General features: G+C 39.7%; 1 protein-coding gene across 6 annotated transcripts in view; it reads left to right on the top strand.

Moving 5' to 3' along the window:
* Positions 1-20,928, top strand: part of PCDH15 (protocadherin related 15) — a 1,134,710-nt gene that overhangs the window by 857,545 nt on the left and 256,237 nt on the right. For all 6 annotated transcript variants that reach the window (XM_067465706.1, XM_067465711.1, XM_067465710.1 and 3 more), the window contains 4 exons: positions 2,270-2,463; positions 8,065-8,197; positions 10,303-10,382; positions 13,888-13,981. In XM_067465706.1, the coding sequence (XP_067321807.1) occupies positions 2,270-2,463; positions 8,065-8,197; positions 10,303-10,382; positions 13,888-13,981 (501 nt within the window). The remainder of the gene's footprint in view (positions 1-2,269; positions 2,464-8,064; positions 8,198-10,302; positions 10,383-13,887; positions 13,982-20,928) is intronic.

The raw sequence follows: 20,928 nt of genomic DNA on the forward strand, positions 1-20,928 counted from the left end.
CCCATTTTCTTCTCTTTGGATAGAAAAAAATCACTTTTACTGGATATATCCTGAAATTTGCAAGTGGAAAGAAACTCACTAGTGGTCCCATGCTTCAATCAGGGGAAAGTAATTCTGAATTTAAAATAGCAAGTTTTAGCATACATTTTTCCCAGCATGGTTCTCCAGATAAGGAAACTATCGACCACTAGCCAAGCAAAGTGAAACAGATTTAGGAAGTTTTCCATTGCCACCTAAAATTACATTTCAACCTTCTGTGCTATGTCTGCAGGATGAGACTTGAATACATTGTTTTATAGTGTTCCTGGCTCTTTTTAGAGGGGGAAACCGAGAATATAGTGCTGATGGATGATGTCCACTCAGCACCCTAGCGATCTGTGGTATGACTCTGGGGTTTGGTTTTGTCTCACAATGCTGTTTAATATCTATATGTAATATCTCTCTGGAATTTTGGGATTCAATGTCACCAATATGCTAGTGACTTCCCACTTCATCTCTCCTTCTCACCTAAGTCCAAGAAATACATTTCAGTACTAGACCAACGAAATGAACAAATGGATCAGAGTTGCTTCTGCTTAATCATAAGGCTGATGGGGTTAGAATTATTTGCGCACACACACATAAACACACAATTCATCCTCAACCTGCATGCCAGCAGGTGGAGGGTGAATCCAGCGAAGACGGAGATCCTTTGGCTGGGCCGTCTGGGTGGGAGGGAGATCCAGCTGCCTACCCTGGATGGCGAGACACTACGTCCGTCACCTTCTGTAAAAAGCCTTGGTGTCTTATTGGACCCTCTGCTCACAATGGAGGCCCAGGTCTCTGCTGTGAGCAGATCTGCGTTTTTCAACCTACATCAGGCTAGGCGACTGGCTCCCTTCCTATCTAGGAACGACCTGGCTACGGTGATCCAGGCAACGGTCATCTCAAGGCTTGACTACTGTAACGCCTTCTACATTGGCCTTCCTTTGTCAGTGATCCAGAAACGGAAGCTGGTGCAAAATGCGGCGGTTTGTCTGCTCGCCGGGGTGCCGGCGAGGTGTCGTATCACCCCAATTCTACAACAGCTGCACTGGCTTCCGATTGAGTACCGGATTACTTTCAAGATGCTGGTACTAACCTTTAAGGTCTTATATGGTCTGGGGCCGGCGTACCTGAAGGCCCGCTTATCCCCCTACCAACCCCAGAGATTACTTCGGTCCAAGGACCAACATTTGCTTGAAGTCCCCAACATCCGGACTTATCATCTGTCCTCTACTAGGCAGAGAGCCTTCTCGATTGTGGCCCCTTATTTATGGAATGCCTTGCCAGTTGAAACCCGAACCATCTGAGAGCTACTTGCTTTTCGGAAAGCCTGTAAGACCTTTCTTTTCCGACAAGCTTTCGATGGGTGAATAACTCGGGACTATGTCGGTTCTCGTTTTTATTGTATTTTAAAGTTGGTTGTACTGTTTTAATCTACTGCTGTAAACCACTCCAAACCAAATTGGGAGTGGCGGTATACAAGTCAAATAAATAATAATAATAATAATAATAATAATAATAATAATACACACATATATATATATGAGAATATGATAGGATTTTAGGTGAACCTTGTTTTAAATTGCTGAAATATACCTTGGGTGGAACACTGAAAGTAAAGACATACATTAAATACATTCCAGCTCCAAACATAGATGAACTCCATTCCCAGATTTCATGAGTGACAATACATGGGTAGCACAAGCCATGCATCTCTGAATCACTGGTTTGGTTGAACAAATTCATAAATCTTTTTGAATCTACCTGCTACATCACTTCACTTCAGATCTGTTTGGCTAAGCAGGGCTGTGCACCTTCACTATATATGCTTTCACTCAAACATTACAATGGATTTTATCCAGTAGTGACTTTACCAGAAAGCACTTAACATGCAAGCAAAGCAATCTTCTGAACCCATTAAAGTTTCTTGCTGATTGGGAGAATCTACAGATAAGATCAGGATATGGTAAGCAGGAAAGAATGTAAAAAATCACATGCACAAACTTGCATAATAGAAAAAACATTTTGCTAAACCAAAGCCACTACCTGAGGAGGCACAAAAAAATGAAATAGTGAGATAATTATTTGTCGCTGTCTTCTTAGGCTATAAACCTGCAGAAATGCAATTTCTTTCTTTTTAATCTATCCCCAGTTTTACTTGGTATCATTTTAACTTCTCTGACATTCTAGCAACAATAACAAAAGCCTTACAATTAAATTTTAATTGTCTGATTTTCAATTGCAGCTCACTGCCATGGATGCAGATGAAGGTCCAAATGGGAAGCTCATATATGAAATCCTGGCTGGAGATCAGGGAGACTTTGTAATCAATGATCACACAGGCCTTATCACCATCGCACCAGGAACCGTTCTGGTGGTAGGTCGTTCCTATGCTCTCACTGTCAGAGCATCTGACAGTGCTCCACTCTCACAGCAAAGGTAATTAATATCATAATTATTTTTTTCTTAAACTGTTAATAATTTACTCCATGCGATAATTAACAGAAGGTGTAATAATCCTGTACATGTCTACTCAGTAATTCACAAGGATTTATACTTAGGTGTATAGTGTGTGAGAGAGATATAAATATGAGGGGTATTTTTTAAGTAAGGTCCGTTTTGTTGGAAGAGACCTCATGGGCCACCAAGTCCAACCCCCTGCCAAGAAGCAGAAATATTGCATTCAAATCACCCCTGACAGATGGCCATCCAGCCTCTGTTTAAAAGCTTCCAAAGAAGGAGCCTCCACCACACTCTGGGGCAGAGAGTTCCACTGCTGAACAGCTCTCACAGTCAGGAAGTTCTTCCTCATGTTCAGGCCACTCATTGTTACAAGTATATGTTGTTTCTGCTTCTTTTTAAAAATACATTGCTGCACATTGTTTCATCTGAATTTGTAAGTGCATGTTTACTTCAAGAGCCTGGAAATGTGTGAAAGGAAGAGAAGATACTAAGCAATGAAGGCAAAAGTCACTGTTTGTTCTTTCAATTGCAAGCTATCATGTAGCAGTAATATCTCAAATATCCTGAAAGTGAAAGGATCTCTGAACCAGAGGTAACCGACCATTTTATCCAGATAATGCAGTCTTATACTGTGCCTTTGCTCAATTTGGAACACAAATTGCAAGCTGTGCAAACACTGGACAAGTGATGAAATACACTCCATGGAAATTTACTCTTGCACTTGCAGAGCCATTCACTTTCTAATCTCTGACTTGTTAGGTTTGAGAGGCATTGAGTAGGAAGAGATTAAGACTTACCTCATATGAGCTTGGCAGAAATCAACAAAACGAGTGAGGTTTTTTTCTGTCTCACTTTAGCTCACAGAACACTTCATATTAAATTAGAAAAACTTAAGTACGTTTACATGTACATACAGTATTTCGCAGAGCCTTTTCTCAGATGTGCATGCCCACTGATATAAGTGAGGATAACATGGTAACAGGCATATTTTTAAAAAAGTCAGAGCCAGCTTATTTCACCATATAATGTCAGTTATGAGCCTCGTCATAACAATGTCATCTGTGCGCATTCAGAAGAAGACCTACAAGCCACTCTAAACACCTTTGCAGAAGCATACGAGAAGCTTGGCCTGTCATTAAATATTGGGAAAACCAAAGTGCTCTTCTAGCAGTCACCGGCCAATCCCTCTCCAATGCCAGAAATGCAGCTTAATGGTGTAACATTAGAAAATGTTGACCATTTCCGCTACCTTGGCAGCCACCTCTCCACAAAAGTCAACATTGACACGGAAATTCAATACCGCCTGAGCTCTGCAAGTGCAGCATTTTTATGAATGAAGCATAGAGTGTTTGAGGACCAGGACATCCGTAGGGATACCAAGGTGCTTGTTTATTAAGCTATTGTCCTCCCAACCCAGCTATACGTCTGTGAGACATGGATAGTCTACAGACATCACATGCAACACCTGGAATGATTCCATCAGCGTTGCCTCTGGAAAATCCTGCAAATCTCTTGGGAAGACAAGTGAACAAATGTCAGCGTGCTGAAAGAAGCAAAGACCACCAGCATTGAAGCGATGGTCCTCCGCCATCAACTCTGTTGGACCAGCCATGTTGCCCAGATGCCTGACCACCATCTCCCAAAGCAGTTGCTTTATTCCAAACTCAAGAACGGAAAACAGAATGTTGGAGGACAGGAAAAGAGATTTAAAGACAGGTTCAAAGCCAACCTTTAAAACTCTGACATAGACACTGAGAACTGGGAAGCCCTGACCCTTGAGCACTCCAGTTAGTAGTCAGCTGTGACCAACAGTGCTGCAAAATTTGAAGAGGTACGAATGGAGGGTGAAAGAGAGAAACGTGCCAAGAGGAAGGCACGTCAAGCCAACCCCGACCAGGACTGCTTTCCACCTGGAAACCGAGGCCCTCACTGTGGGTGAAGATGCAGATCAAGAATAGGGCTCCACAGTCACCTACAGACCCACCCCCAGGATACTACTCTTGGAGGACCATCATCCTCAGACTACGAGGGATCGCCTAAGCAAATTAAGTAAGTGTAAGAAATCAGTGAAATGCACATTTTTTCCCCCAGCTATGTTTTTTCCCTAGCTATCTGTGGTTTTATTCTGCACATTCACAGTTGTTTGGAACCTTCTAGAATCTTTTAAAAGAAACAAATTGGCGGAGGTCCCGCCACACTCCCCAATACTATAAATGCCCCTGGTGGGGACTGCGCTTTAGTTCCGTAGCCTCAGCAGCTACAGAGAAAGGCATGATCACTGCGGGGAGGATGGGCGGGGATGTGCGAATTTCACAGACCATCACTCGAGGAAACACAGTTACAGGTAAGCAACTTGCATTTCCTCTTCGTGTAGTCTGTGTGTACATAAGGGTGAATAGCAATCTTCTAACCTTGGAGGTGGGTCATGCCACACAGGAGAACAGCACCGCCCGGCCGAAAGCCGCATCCCTCTTCGCCATCACGTCCAACTTGTAGTGGGCAGCAATTGCAGAGATTATGTATATGAATTAATTGTATAGAAATTCAATACATATACATGATAAAAGAATGTTTTAATAAAACTGTCTCAGTTCACCTATTGTTTTTTTCAAATTAGTAGAGAATACTTTTTAGAGGGAAACTTGAAAAAAATAACCCTTTAATGCTGACTTTTAGAACTGAACATCTTTCTGAAACTAGGCTAATCTGTGGATGCAAAAGTTATGCTCTTTAGACTACAGTCCTCCCTTCCTGGAAGCCAAGGATGCTTCCCAGAAATGACTGGACAGCAGCAACTGAAATATCTTGCCCTTTAAAAGGTGCTCTAAGATAAGCTATGAATCTCTTTTTTTGTCTTTTGATGCCTACTTCTTGACTCACACATCCCAGTGGAAGACTTAAAGCTGTTGCTGCTGTTGTTTTATTTATTGAAGTGCAGACCTCACTAAGATCCATGCCATCGTAAATGTATAGTAGAAGGATCTTTCAGTTTCTTCTCAGTTTATCTCCTGGAAACCATGTTTGATAGATGAATAGCTCTCAGAGTCAAAGTGATTGGAATCTGATTCAGTCCTAATATTCTTGCATCCTTGTAAATAGAATGTTGCCGTGACATCCTTGCGGTTCTTTCATCAGTCCTTAAACCCTTTGCTTACTATGAAATATTGTGAGGATTAAATGTAGGGATTCCAGTAGTTCCAGTTTGATTGCTATGACTACCTACATCCCCGCCAAAACACACTATAAATCAGAAGCAGCAATCCTCTGTTTAGTGACCAGAAGATTAACTGAGTACATAAAACTAGTATTTGCTTTGATTTAGAGACATTTTACTGAATCATCAGTTGCAATGTTGCTTGCTCTAACAAATTTCTAACACAATAGTCCAAATAAATGGTAACTTGATTTAAAAAAGAGAGATTTTAACACAAAGAGGATCGCATCTCCTCATACAAACCAGTCCAGGCACTGTGATCATCGGAGGAGGCCCTGCTCTCAGTCCCACTCCCATCTCAAGCGCGGCTGGTGGGAACGAGAGAGGGGGGCCTTCTCCATGGTCGCCCCCACCTCTAGAACTCCCTTTCTAAAGAAATAATACTGGTCCCCTCCCTCCTTCCCTTTAAAAAACAACTGAAGATCTACTTTTGCTCACTAGCATATGGAGAGGAGGGGGATTAGATAGTTGAGAGGACACTGCCAGGCCTCTGGTTGAGAACTATGTCTGTTTGGGCTTTCCTGGTCCACACCAGCCCCAATGACCTCATTTGATTACATAACCAACCCACGCCATTTTGTGAACCTTTGCTGGCTGTTGTAAAATAATGTGGATGTTTTGTTAAGATTTATGTTACTATAGAATTTGGTCTGATTACGTGTAGTTTAATTTATTGATGTCAGGTTTAATTTACTGATGTTAGGTCTTAATTTGATGTTAGGTTTTAATGTTACTTTTATATGTGGGGGTTTTCTGAGATTTTATGTTATTATTATGTGTTTTATGTAGGCATTGAATGTTTACCATTGTTATGTTGGAATCCACCCTGAGTCCCTTTGGGCAGATAGGGCGGAATCCAAATAAAGTTTTTATTATTATTACTATTATTATTATATGATATTTTTCCACCTCAATCTCATATTCTGTGTATTCTATGATCAGAATATATACACGTATATAAAGATACATCCCACTAAGTTTGCTACGTGGTAAATTGGAGACACTGCTGGCTTCATTACTAGATACTAGGCTTGTTTGATCAAAAAATGGTTCAAAACTCATGTATGTAGGGGGTGCCAGTGGTTCAATTAGGAAGTCAATTCCGATTTTCACATTAAAAAATGTTCAGAACTTTTTGAAACTTCCGAGACGTCCAAATCCTTCCTTAATGGTTTGAAAGTGTTATTTCCTGTTTCATTGGGTGGTCTTTACTTTGAAAGTAGTTATTTTACTCCAGAAAGGGAGGGGTGAGCAAAGGCAGGAAATTCATCCAGTTTGTTTTTATACTCTGCCCAGGCTCCAGCCCAGAAGTGGGGAAAAGCTGAATAATTTTTGACTCACTTACTGCTTCATAACAGAAATGGCGGAAAAAGCTTAGAAGGGCAAAGGGACTTCCGGTTTCCTTAAAAACTTCAAAAAGCAAATCTTTCCAAATGTAATCCAAATTACAAAGATTCCAACCAAACCTAACCATGCCTACTAGATACTGTAACATAGTATAAAATGTTCAAACTTAAATATTCACATATGTTTTTGGGGTTTTTTTATGGCTTTTATGTCTATTACCTTGACATTTCAAGATTTCTATCAAATAACAATTTGTATCTTTAATTTGGGAATCTCTCCCACAAAGGTTTATTGAGAAAATAGGAGCCTTGTATGTTGTCCTCTAGTTATTTTTGGAAGAGGGTCCTATTGCTGCACATGCTCAGTAAAGCTTTCAAATTGGAAAACTTTCTGTTGATTCCACATTGCCTGCTATGGAGTTCATACTCAACTTAGCATCAGTATTGAAGGATTTGTTTCAAAACCTGAACAGCTTAAATCAAGTAAGCTTTATATTTGGACTTTGGAGGGAAACAGAAGACTTGAAAATATTTAAGGATTGAAATTATCTTATCAAATTGTCATCCCTCTTTGATTGCAGAAAAGTTATATGTTCCATTACTACAGTGTTTTTGTGTTAGAATTGGGTTTTTGCTCTTAAAGGCAGAAGTTATAGACGTAAGGGTGAAAGTTTGGAAGACAGGGAGGTTTCTGAGATTGTATCAAAATGTCAAAAATTCTTTAAAAATTGAATAATTTTACATGACTAAGATTTTGGATTACTGTAGTTTGTATCACTTGTATCCTAGTATAAAATAAGGAAAGCTTGTATAAGACCTTAATAGTAACTTTGATGTCAATTCACATCAACTTGCTTTTAGTGAATGGAAAAGTCCTTACCTGAACAGCAAAGCCATGGCATAAAGAAGGAGCTGTTCACCTGGAACCACTGATTGTCAAGTGCAGTTAAGAGGAAGGAAAGTGCTCTTTGGGGAAATGATTTTTAACTGTATTTTATTTGTTTCATGTCATTGCAGGAGCTCCATCACTACTGTTTACATTGAGGTCCTTCCTCCAAACAATCAAAGCCCACCCCGCTTCCCTCAACAGATGTACAGCCTTGAACTCAGTGAGGCCATGAGAATTGGTGCCATTTTGCTAAATTTGCAGGTACAGAATGCTTCAATGTAAGCATTTGCACAGCTCTTTCTGCTTATGAATGTCCTGATCCTAAGCTACTGTTTTGGTTTCCAAATGTCCAGCTCTGGAACTAGAGCTGTCATGCAAAAAAAAAAATACACACACACACACAGAACAGAACAGGACTATTGTACCTTTATGAATTGAAGCTGCTGAAACCCCCTCTTCTATGTGATAGGACCTCATCATATTAGATGAATAATGTGGGTTGATTTAGATTGATCAAAAACAGGAATATGAAACCTCTGTGGGGCAAAAAACAAAATGACATCACACCGGCAGCTGGTGTTCGGGATGCCTTGACTACCGAAGTGAGGGTCTACAGTAATTATTTAGTTACTGTAGAAGCCCCCGGTGGCACAGTGGGTTTAACCCCTGTGCCAGCAGGACAGGTTTGAATCCAGGAAGAGTGTGGATGAGCTCATTCTATCAGCTCCAACTCCTCATGCGGGGACATGAGAGAAGCCTCCCACAAGGATGGTAACACATCAAAAACATCCGGGCATCCCCCTGGGCAATGTCCTTGTAGACGGCCAATTCTCTCACACCAGAAGCGACTTGCAGTTTCTCAACAAAAAAAACTTAATTACTTTGAAACTTCCATTGGTTAATCAAGATGAGGGGTTACAGATATTGTGATGCAAAACACTTCTTTTAAGGAGGGAGGGGGGAACTTATCTTCCACTACAGGGACTCGCACTAATGGTAGACCTGAGGGAGTAATGGCGGTGGGAGAAGATTAACAGTTAACAGTTGTAACTGCCCACTTTTTGCCACCCAACTGACATCATAAAACAGTTTAGCACAGTGAAAATTCCCAGTTGCCATCACAAGGGAAAATTCATGCTTTTTCCGGTAGTCTACCAGATGGCTGGAACTGGTAGACTGCCAGCTCCAAATAATGCACATTTTCTGAATGAAAGTAGTGGGGACCACTTTCTGGAAATAATCTTGCTTCATGTGATGGCAATCAAGAGACTTCAATTAACAGTGTCTAGAAATGGGGAAGTTGTCTTATGTGATGAGGTCCATAGTTTGTTACAATAATCTTGTCCTGTATTTCAATTAGCAACCCTAGCCGGAGCACTAAATCTTATTCATCCTTGCCCAAGAAATCCTGAGAAATTCATGGGGTTACCATAAATTGATGGTCAACTTGCAGGTATATAAACACATACAGAACATTTAGGATAACAGCACTTGCAACTAATCCTATGTCTGTAGCTAAAGTAGGGGCATTTACATTAAGCTTCCAAACATTAGAAGCCCATTCCAACCAAAATTAAGCACTTTGAATTCCCCTCAATTTCAGTGGAGATAATCAGATTGCTGTGCCATCTGTGCATATCTGGATGTATACCTAAATGAGAACTTACATGGAGTAAATAAATAGTCTTGTGCATCCTATACTTACATGAAGAGAACTTCCAACTTGCTTTGTTTTGGCTAGGTTATGCACTGTATTTTTTTAAACCAAGTATTTTCTCTCACACACACATTCATATGGCAACTGTACAAGCTGCATGATCTTGTTTAATTAATGGCATTATCTAATCGCTTCTTAATTCTTTTCAGGTTATAGTCCTGGTTGGTTTTTATGTTGCATATTTTAAGAAAAATCCAAATGAATGCAAGATTCAAACACAACTACTATGTTTATTTTGTAAAGATTGGAGTAATAAATAATCCCTACTGAGTTACTTTGAAAATAAGCTCAAGAATTTAGTGCCTGCCGAAAGTCACTTTATTATCTCTCATTCTGTCAGTCAATGTTGATTAAAGCTTAAGTATGCAAATGTTCCAATTTCCTGAAATTCCAGTAGGCAATTATCATGCTTATGAAAGCATACCATCCATGAAACCCAAATGTAGGCACTCTCTAGAGGGGATCAACACATGCAATCAGTTGTTATAAAGTTAAAGTTGTCAAATATTTAAGTGTTATGAATGAAACAATTAGCATTTAAAATGTGTTGTCCATTGCGACTCGTTTAAAAAAACAAATGTGGTTTCAAAAAGGCAATCATTTATCGCAGTCTGTAACGTTCCGCTTATTTTGTGTTGTTCTTATGAAGGCCACAGATCGAGAGGGTGACCCTATAACATACATCATACAGAATGGAGATCCTCAACAAGTTTTTAACCTATCTCGGACGTAAGTGAAATTCCCATTGTTACAGACAGCACAATTTTATAATAAAATGTATTCTCTGAAGTAAATCTCATTCATTCAGTTGGATTTCTTCCCAGGTTGGTAGGTTTATTATTACAGCCAGAAATTTTAACTTTTTGGTCCAATTGAATATGCAGATTGTGTGCAAATAATGTAGCTTCTAATCAAAGGTGTTCAGCTGTTTGAAGTTGAGCTCTCACACGCTAATAGGAGCTTTGTGAGTGGTACTGAACTTTGAAATTGTACATGCGAGACCATTTATTTATTTTATATGTTTGACTAGGTAAAACCCACCGAGATGGAAACTTCCATTATAAGAGTGACCTGGGATTAATTAGAAGCCTTTAGACTTGCCAGGTTTCTGCTAATGACAGTGACTTTTTAAAAACTTAGTTACAATTTCCTGTCTTGAAAATGAAATGTACTTTAATGAAACGAGAGACCTTTTGAGGCCATTGTTTGAATTCATCACCAGACATTCCAAGCACTGCTAACAGAGAAAGCTTTTAGCTTTCCTCCTAAATTGATGCCACCTTAATTAGTATAAAGAAAAGCCATGTTACACTGAAAACATACCAGAAGCAGCGAAAACCTAGGAAGCTGTCATTTGCAAAGCCATTATTTCTCTAAATAATTATGGGAAAGAGGAAATGAAGAATACACTGACTGGCCTTTAAAAAAATTGGAAACATTGTCACTTGAGGGCTATTATTATGTTTTCAATGTTCAGAACCTATTCTAAGCCTAAAGGGGGCATGGTAAATATTGATATAAATATAATAGATGTTTAAAAATATCCCACAAAGCTCTGAGTCCATGTAACCCACCCACCACCCCCCCCCCCCAAAAAAAAACCCCTATTAAAATGCAATCAAAGTGGTATTCTTATTCATTCATGGATCTTTGGCATTATACAGCATCCAAAAATGTAACCTCGCTGTGATGCGGGAGGAAAGAAAAAAGGCTCAACATATACAGATTCACATGGAAATGTGTACGAGCCAGTTACTAGGTATTTAGCAGGATCGTAAAAGAGAATACTTTATTTCTTGTGTGCAATGAGCTCCTTCCTTAAACAGTTCTCCATTAATTCAGATACTTCCCATGTGTGTGGTTCTGTTTAAGAGCAATACTTGCTACATTACTTATACAACCAAATTAAGAAAACTGCAAAGAGAAGTGCACAGTTACTAACAGCTGTGCAATAAAGATGCCCCTGCCTTGACTTCAGGTATTCTGTGTCAGCAGACATTAATGAAAAAGACTTGCTGACAAACCAAAGGAATAAAGAGACCAGACAACAATGAACTAAGGGCAACTTTATTGAGTGTAATCAATTTAGATGTTTCTTAGTGGTGGTTAGTCAAATTTGGCAGAATAAATTTGATAAGGGAACGGCTGAAGGAGTCAGTCTCCCCCGATTCAAGCCCCCAGCCTCCCCTGGGTGAAACACAAAGACCAATCCCTGATAAACATGGTTGCTCAAAGGTCCAGCTAAAATATTGGAAGGTGGGCAAGAGTGTGTAAGCCCCAAGCTGCTTTGGTCCCCAGTAAGTGCAAAGACCCCAAAACCAGCACTGAGGTTGGGAGATTTTTCCCAGCTCCCGGATCCTCTGATAACCAGAAGTAGCTCAAAATTGCCATTCAACATGAAATGTGCCAATAGGTGTATCACCGGATCGTAGCTCCCAAACACCAGATTGGGAAACCTATTTAAATTGACATCATTCTAAATCATTTGTCCGTATTTCTATGTAGGTGGTGGCAGGGAGAACGACTCATAAAAGTACTGATAGATTCCAGGGTCAGCAATTGGGGAGAAACCCCATGGAGCTTACCCCAGAGGCTCCCAAATTACCTTCAGCTGAGTCCAAAGCAAGCTTTAAAGTATTGTAGCCTTTTAGGCAGTTTTGCTTGTTCCTTGGTTAAACATGTTGTTGTCCTATTCAAAAAAAATTATGGTTGCAACTTTGGATTGTTTAAATTGTTTTATTTGTATTCTGCTCCAAGATTTTATGATAAAGGACATGTGTTGTGCAAGTCGTTTGTTGGTTAGAATGGCATCAGCTAGGGAGTAATGAGGGAGGAGTGAGAAGAGGAATCTCCCTCTCCTTTCTCCAATCATCTCTTTGCTCTGGCCAGCATTACTCCAGGTGATGAGCAATTGGGACAACCCATGTTATGCTTGCTGGCCACTGCAATGGAGAGAATGGTGGGAGGGGGGACACAGGGGGACAGTGAGTGCTTGGGTCCTTGGGTTGCCCAGGCCTGGGAAATATGGGTTGACCATATAAACAGTTGCAGCCTGTTCTATCTTGAATTCAGCACAACTGTTTCATGGGCTGAGAATCGTAACTTGCTCTGGAATTTGTGAAAGAATTAGGAGCAACCCACAGCTTTGGTTTAACATGGTTCAAGACCATGTCTAGAGGTCTTGTCTTGTGCTAACCCAGATCCATTCTGTGCATTGTTCAACCACCATAGAGTTGACTCCATTGCAATTTGTACTAAGTGAGCAAGTGGTGTGTGTGTGGGGGGGGGGGGGTTGAAAAATCCCTGCACTGGCTAGTGGAATTTAGTCCAAAATCTGCCATTTTTTTATAATTTAGTCTCATAGTATAACTATTGAAATGATTCCACTCAGAGGGAGTTATTTGAGCTTTGAAATTTTTGTTATCACATTATCTTTTCTCTTGTGACTTAAGACAGTCATCTGCCAGTTCAAGTGAGTGGCAGATTTTTATTCATGCTAAATCCACCTCTCATATATTATCCTGTAATATAAAATCAAAGCAATGGTATTCTCTGTAGTAACCTACGTATGTGAGAGCTGGACCTTAGGGAAGGCTAAGCGAAGGAAGATAGATGCTTTTTGAACTGTGGTGTTGGAGGAAAGTTCTGAGAGTGCCTTGGACTGTGAGAAGATCCAACCAGTCCATCCTCCAGGAAATAAAGCCCGGCTGCTCATTGGAGGGAAGGCTACTAGAGACAAAGTTGAAGTACTTTGGCCACATCATGAGGAGACAGCAAAGCTTAGAGAAGACAATTATGCTGGGGAAAGTGGAAGGTAAAAGGAAGAGGGGCCGACCAAGGGCAAGATGGATGGATGGCATCCTTGAAGTGACTGGACTGACCTTGAAGGAGCTGGGGGTGGTGAAGGCCAACAGGGAGCTCTGGCGTGGGCTGGTCTATGAGGTCACGAAGAGTTGGAGACGACTGAATGAATGAACAACAACAACAACAATATAAAATCTCCAAATCCAAATGATTCTAAAATATATATGCAACCATAAAACCTTAGTAGCTGAATTTCTTTTCTTCTTCTTTTTTACAACCTTCCTCAATTTACAGAAAGATAATCTATTATAAAACCAAGGGTAATGTTTACTACAAAAGAAAATATTAATACAAGCAATGCAGTGTATATAACTTCACATTTTTAACAGCCATGTTTTGGTGTAACCTGCATTTTTTGTTTTATCGCTAGATCTGGACTACTAGCCTTAGGAAAGCCTTTAGACAGAGAAAGCACTGATCGCTACATTTTGATTGTTACAGCCTCAGATGGCCGACCAGATGGGGTAAGTTTCTCATGAAAATGTAAATGTGTTTCTGAGATGAAAACAATTGGAAGCCAACAGTTGCAAAGCCCGTAACAGCTTCAGCGGAAAGCTTTTACTGACTTGTCTATTGCCTACAGTAATTCCCTATTACTCCCCAGAAAACTGGACAAGTGTTGCATTTAAGAGTTGCCCAAAGTATCGTATATAATGCAACTGGGGCGATTTGTATCATATCTACTGCTCTTCATTGCTTTATGGCAGTATGTACACTGAGAGCTAACCCATGGGATATATATCCTATGCCTGTTCCTACTCATTGAGATAACTCACTGTCCCTTATCTCACATAGTATTTTTGTTTGAAAGTTTTGAACATGTCCCCCCTGCGGTGTATCCTGAGACATTTGTGCTGGCTATAAAAACCTTTGGTCAGAAACTCTGCTGAAAATCTGCACGTATCAAATATGAAGTTAGTTTAGGGTTTTTCCCCCCTTTCTGGCACTGGGGAAATCAGTTTGGTATGTTTTGTGACAAATCATAAGGAAACGCCATCAAATGTTTTCTTCCACTTTATAGGAAGTGAAGAACAAGTTTACACGTTAGCTTGACTCCTGGAATATCAAGAGGTTTTGTTTTTTTGCCTGCAGTATTTCTTACCCAATGCACTAAGAGTGTTAGGGAATCTTTCTTATTCCATTAGGGCAATATTTCTTTTATTGCCTAGAATTATAGTTCAATTCTCTTAATGCTTGTCAGCTTATCCTCTGGTTCCTATACCATATATTGTTTCTTTGGCATATTTAAGATATTTTTAGTGTAGAGTTACCACAGTAAATAAAGGCATAATTCTGGCTCATCAGGTTGTTTCTTGTAATGTCAGATTTCAGCAGTGTTAAAATTATATAACGTATTTGTGAATTATAAGTTCAAAATCATTTACTATCAGTACATTTAATAAACCAAAAGCATTCCCATAATTGTATAATCTATGTGCCTTATTCTGATGAAGAGTGCAGTCAAAAGGCCGAACACGGGATAGGTTTACAGCCTGTGTTAGACGGGGTTACACTCCCCTTGAAGACACAGGTTCACAGTTTGGGAGTGATCCTGGACTCATTGCTGAGCCTGGAACCCCAAGTCTCGGCAGTGGCCGGGAGAGCTTTTGCACAATTAAAACTTGTGCGCCAGCTGCGCCCGTTCCTTGGGAAGTCTGACTTGGCCATGGTGGTCCATGCTCTGGTTACATCCAGAATAGACTACTGCAATGCTCTCTATGTTACCTTTGAAAACTTTTCGGAAGCTTCAATTAGTTCAGTGGTCGGAAGCCATGTTATTAACTGGAGCAGCATACAGGGAGCGTACTACTCCACTGTTGCGTTAGCTCCACTGGCTGCCGATTGGCTTCCGGGCACAATTCAAAGTGCTAGTTTTAACCTTTAAAGCCCTGAACAGTTCTGGTCCAGATTACTTGTCCGAACATATCTCCTGCTATGAACCATCACGAAGCTTAAGATTGTCAGGAGAGGCCCTGCTCTTGATCCCGCCACTCTCACAAACGCGGTTGGTGGGGACGAGAGACAGGGCCTTCTCGGCAGTGCCCCCCCCCCCCCGTCTGTGGAACTCCCTCCTAAGGACATCAGGTTGGCCACCTCCCTCCTGTTCTTTAGAAGACAATTGAAGACCTGTCTCTGTAGCCAGGCATTTGATTAAATGATAATGGAAATAGGAAAGAATTTTGGGTTGCGACACTGGATTTCCCAGTTTGATTTTTGTTTTACTAGCATTTTAATATTATCTGGTAAATGAATGTATTGGCTGATGTGTTTGATGTTTTAAGATGATTTTCCTGTTTTAATGTTTTATTGTATTCTTTGATGTATATGTTGTAAGTATCATTGATGCCTATGTGAGACCGCTCTGAGTCCCCTTGTGGGAAGAAGGGCGGGATAGAAATGTATGAAATAAATAAATAAATAATAAAGAGGCATTCTTAGAGCCCTTCCACACAGCCCTATATCCCAGAATATCAAGGCAGAAAATCCCACAATGACTGCTTTAAAGTGGGTTATCTAAGTCCACATTGCCATATATTCCAGTTCAAAGCAGATTATGTGGGATTTTATTCAGCTGTGTCGAAGGGGCCACAGAGAGGAAGTAAAGGTTATACATGGCCCAGGATTAACATTGGAAATGGAACCCCGTGTTATGTGGGACCATAAGGGTTACCTTCAAGCTTTTTCAGCTTTGAGGGGAAAAGGTGTCTTATTCTGTTTCAATATTTTGTTGAGAAGATATCCAACCACAGTGACTTTTTTTTACATCAAGACATATTGTTTAACTTCTTTGTGCGCAAATAGCCCTTTGTACAAAAAAAAGAGAAAAACACCAGAAACTCAATATTGTTTTGCAAATTACACTACAGGCTTATCATCCCTTATCCAGAATTCCAAAATCTGAAATGCTGCAAAACCTAAAATTGTTTACATTGGCAGCTCATGTTGTGGCACTTTTACTTTTTATTAGTTCAATATACAAAAAACTAGTAAAAGTATTGTGCATAAAATTATACATCTATAAGGTGTATGTGAAACAAAGGAATTTTGTGTTTAACTTGTGTCCCATCTCCAAACTATCTCATTGTGTGCATAGATGCGAATAAAGTTATTCCAAAATAAATACTAAAAACCAAAATCCAAAACACTAGTCCAAAGCATTTCTGATAAAAGATACACAACCTTTATTATATATGTAGAAATATTGGAGAAATATAAACCTTTTAAAATCAAAAATCCAATAATATGAAAAATCATCAAACTGTAATCTCATCCAAGGAGGAGAAAATTATTCAATTTCGCGCACAACAATGAAATAAGTGAAGATTTACATTCCAATTATTCTTTCCAGGATCTAGACATACTGCCTATAAACTGCTGGTAGGTATAGCATGTTGAGCACAATGGGATTCCCAGTGTGTTGATGTCAAAGCACACATTGGGTATCCATAGATTTCACAAGAATTCACAGGGCTGCTATTTTATTGACAGTCTTGTATCTGCGTGATGCATTATTCTGTCTTTTATATCTGTCCAAACAGCGAGGAATTCCTCTGGTTCACACATAGACATAGGCATCACTGCTTCTTGCTTGATTGTTGACAGCTGAATGTTTTTTCTCCGCTGGAAAATATTTTTATATGTGACAAAATGGATATTTTGTACAGAATCAGAATAACATGATTTTTGAAGAAAATAAAATTATTTAAGTATTTTTTAGTAATCATTCTTTTTTGTGAAAGTTGTGGGTTTTTTAAAAAATTCCATATATATGCCGCAAGCTCTTATGTGTATTTCTGAATTATTTCTGAAACAGAGGGGAAATTACATAAAGCTCTCACTTTTGTGTTATGCATCTCTACTGAATTTCCTATGTGTCAAAAAACCAAAGCATTAATTCTTGTTTTGATTCTTACTCTCAATCCAATCCTTGTCGTTAATGTTTTATACTTTCCTGTTGTAAAATACATTTTGCCTTTGTGAAGTAATATTCATTGAGAATGGGCAGGATAGTGTTTCAGTACCAAAGAATTGTGGGTTTTATTGAAAACTAGCTGTCCCCTGTCACGTGTTGCTGTAGCCCAGTCTGGTTATCTGGAAAATAAAGTAATGAGAAAGTGTTGGTTTCTAATATATGTAATTCCTTTATCCTTGTGAGTAAACAGTATTTTTGGTTGTTTCTTTGTCAGTGTTGATGTGGAGAGTGTCTAGTTTGCCTACTCTGGAATATGCAACATATCATAGTCCTTCTTTAAGGGTCTCTTTCAAATCTGTGATACTATATCTGTGTGTGTGAGAGAGAATCATATCTATCTATCTATATTTATGACTGGATGGCTCTTTCTCAGGAGGGCTCTGATTACATTTTCTTGCCCTGGTGAAGAGAGTTGGACTGGATGGCCTTAAGTATTTTCTGTTGGTCATGGGAGTTCTGTGTGGGAAGTTTGCCCCATTTCTGTCGTTTGTGGGTTTCAGAATGCTCTTTAATTGTAGTGAACTATAAATCCCAGTCACTACAAATCCCAAATTTCAAAGTCTATTTCTTCCAAACTCCATCTGTGTTCATATTTAGGCACATGGAATTTTTGTGTCAAGTTTGGTCCAGATCCATCATTGTTGAGTCCACAGTGCTCTTTGGATGTAGGTGAACTACAACTCCCAAACTCAAGGTCAATGCCCACCAAACCCTTCCAGTGTGTTCTGTTGGTCATGGAAGTCCTGTATGCCATGTTTGGTTCAATTCCATCATTGATGGAGTTCAGAATGCTCTTTGATTGTAGGTGAACTATAAATCCCAGCAACGACAATTCCCAAATGACAAAATCAGTTTTTTTGAGTGGAAGACATACATTGGGTTGTTAGGTGTCTTGTGTCCAAATTTGGTGTCAATTCCCCCAGTGGTTTTTGAGTTCTGATGGTATCACAAACGAATATTACATTTTTATTTATACAGAAGAACTGAGCTGTAGGACCCTTCCAGACAGAACCAAGGTACTGGGATTAAAAATCCAAATTCCTTTAGAGATATAAGCCACACAGAGTGTCCAAATATTTTGATTTTTCCAGGGGGGGGGTCGATCAAGGAGGGTATCTCACCAGACCCCAAACCCTCCCCCAATTTCCCCTCTAAACTTTCTAGACGGGTCTGGCTGAATCCTCAGCCCTTTTGGAGTAAACTTCTGATTTGTCAAAAAGTCACTCTCCAAACCTCTAGACACGTCATTTTGATGTGTCAGACGCTTAGTCCAAAAGGCCTGATGATGGTGGTGCAGCCAGACCCCTCTGATAAGTTTAGAGTGGAAATGGGGAAGCTGGGAGGGTTGGGGTGCCATCCTGCTCCCTCAGGATCTCAGAAGGTGGTCCCAGGAGTCAATCTCCACAGGCTCAGCACCTCAAAAGATCTGGACCTTTCAGTAAGGTTCAGATCTTTGGACATGTTTTTTTAAAAAAAATCCGGGGTAAATCAGGAAATCCCAGGTTACTCTGAATTAATCCAGATTAATTTGAGACATCGTTTTGGGCCTGTCTGGAAGGGCTCCTAGTCAAGACAGAGATGTTACTGATCTCTTTTGATGAGTCTGTGTATTTATGCATATTCTTTTGTTAAAGAAATACAAAAATAAACCTATAGCATCTGTGACTTCAGTCTGTCTGATGGATAACTTCTCTAATAAATATATTATTACTCAAGAAAACAAACTGTTTGGAGTACAACCTTCATATGTTAACTTTAGGTATGAAGGTATTTTAGGTATTTTCACTCTCTTTAGCATTTAAAACATAATATTTGGTGATATAATTTTATTCAGCATGTGTGTGTGTGATTTATAGAACTTGCAGCTGCACTTATTGGGGCATCAGCAAGAATGTAATGAGCTGCAGAATGGGAATTCCTGCTTCACTTGCTTAGTTAACTGTCACTGTGGTTATACCTTTTCAGCAGAAAGGTCACATTTGCATCTTTGTTTCTAATTACCACACTCTATTTTCAGCCTATGCATCCAATGTGTAAAGTAAAATGGAATGAATACAGTTTTTCATTAGTGAGGTCTAGACTCAAGTTTGCATTCCACTGTTCAGAACCTTCCTTTTCAATAGTTCATCGTTGTTTAGGTCTCTAATGAACATGTCTCTCTGTTTAGGAGTTCTGTTTGCTTTTTTGAGTACATGGATGAGCATGAACAGGAAGTAACTCAATTGTGATTGTGTATGTATGTGTCAGAGAGTCTTCAAATTGCCTGTCAACTTACGGGGATCCCATGGATTTCATGGGGTTTTCTTAGGCAATGCATGCTCAGAAGTGTTTTGGCCATTTCCTTCCTCTGAAATGTAGTCTACAGCATCTGGTAGCTGTTGGTGGTCTTCTATCCAAGTACTAATCTTCTTGGAGGCTTAACTTCCAAGAACTGGAAGAACTGTTTAACTAATTGCTTAGTAGCTTTGGAATGGGATGTTTATTTTCAGTAGTCTCAAAAGTTGAGCCTACTCCATTCAATGGGATACTCATGAGCATTTTCATGCAGGCAATAGATAGATGTTTTAGGTATCATAAATGGAAACCTGTTTTAAACAACAATATTCCTTGTTTCATCAGGGCATGGTGTACTCAAGGCAGGAATGATCAAACTTGAAGAGAGTTAGGTCATTCTTCCCCACCAACCTTCTTCCTACAATCCACACCATCACTGCCAGAATGATGCATCACTTCTAATCCTAGGATTTAGTCTAGGAACTTCTGAACATTTTCTAGAGTTGGAGGAGTAGTGAGGGTAGGAGCATTTTTGTAATGAGCAGCAGAATGGGAATTCCTGTTTCACTTGCTTAGTGGTTCTCAGCCTATGGGTCTCCAGGTGCTTGGCCTTCAACTCCCAGAAATCCCAGCCAGTTTACCAGCCGTTAGGAAAATTTTGGGAGTTGAAGGCCAAAGATCTAGGGACCCACGGGTTGAGAACCATTGCTCTAGAATGGTTTGAGCCCAAAATAGTGTAAAACTTTTATTGTGATTCTGAGAACTTCTGGATTTCCTGTGAGTTTGCAAGGACTATAAAATGAGCTTTCAGGATTGGGATGCAGCTAAAAGATACACTTTTCCCACCCTAATATAAGGCTGACAACACCGACTTCTGTTGCCCTACATTGGTAGGACAACAGAAGTCAGTGGTACCCATCTTCATTTATACTCACATAGAGGAGCCTTTGCATGCAGTTTTCTTACTGGTCTATGGCCCAGTTATTTCTTACTATTGTTTTGGTCATTGTTGTTTGAAAAAATAAGTGGTTTTGCATTGCAATCTTCACTTATATCAATATGTTGATTTAAAATTAAGGCTAATTCCACTTCCATTCTGATGCTAAGGATTCTGTCATATCCAATATTAATTTCAGTTAATATTGCAAATTACGTATTAGAAAA

Source organism: Anolis sagrei, chromosome 3 (assembly GCF_037176765.1).
Source record: "Anolis sagrei isolate rAnoSag1 chromosome 3, rAnoSag1.mat, whole genome shotgun sequence".
Lineage (NCBI taxonomy): Eukaryota > Metazoa > Chordata > Lepidosauria > Squamata > Dactyloidae > Anolis > Anolis sagrei.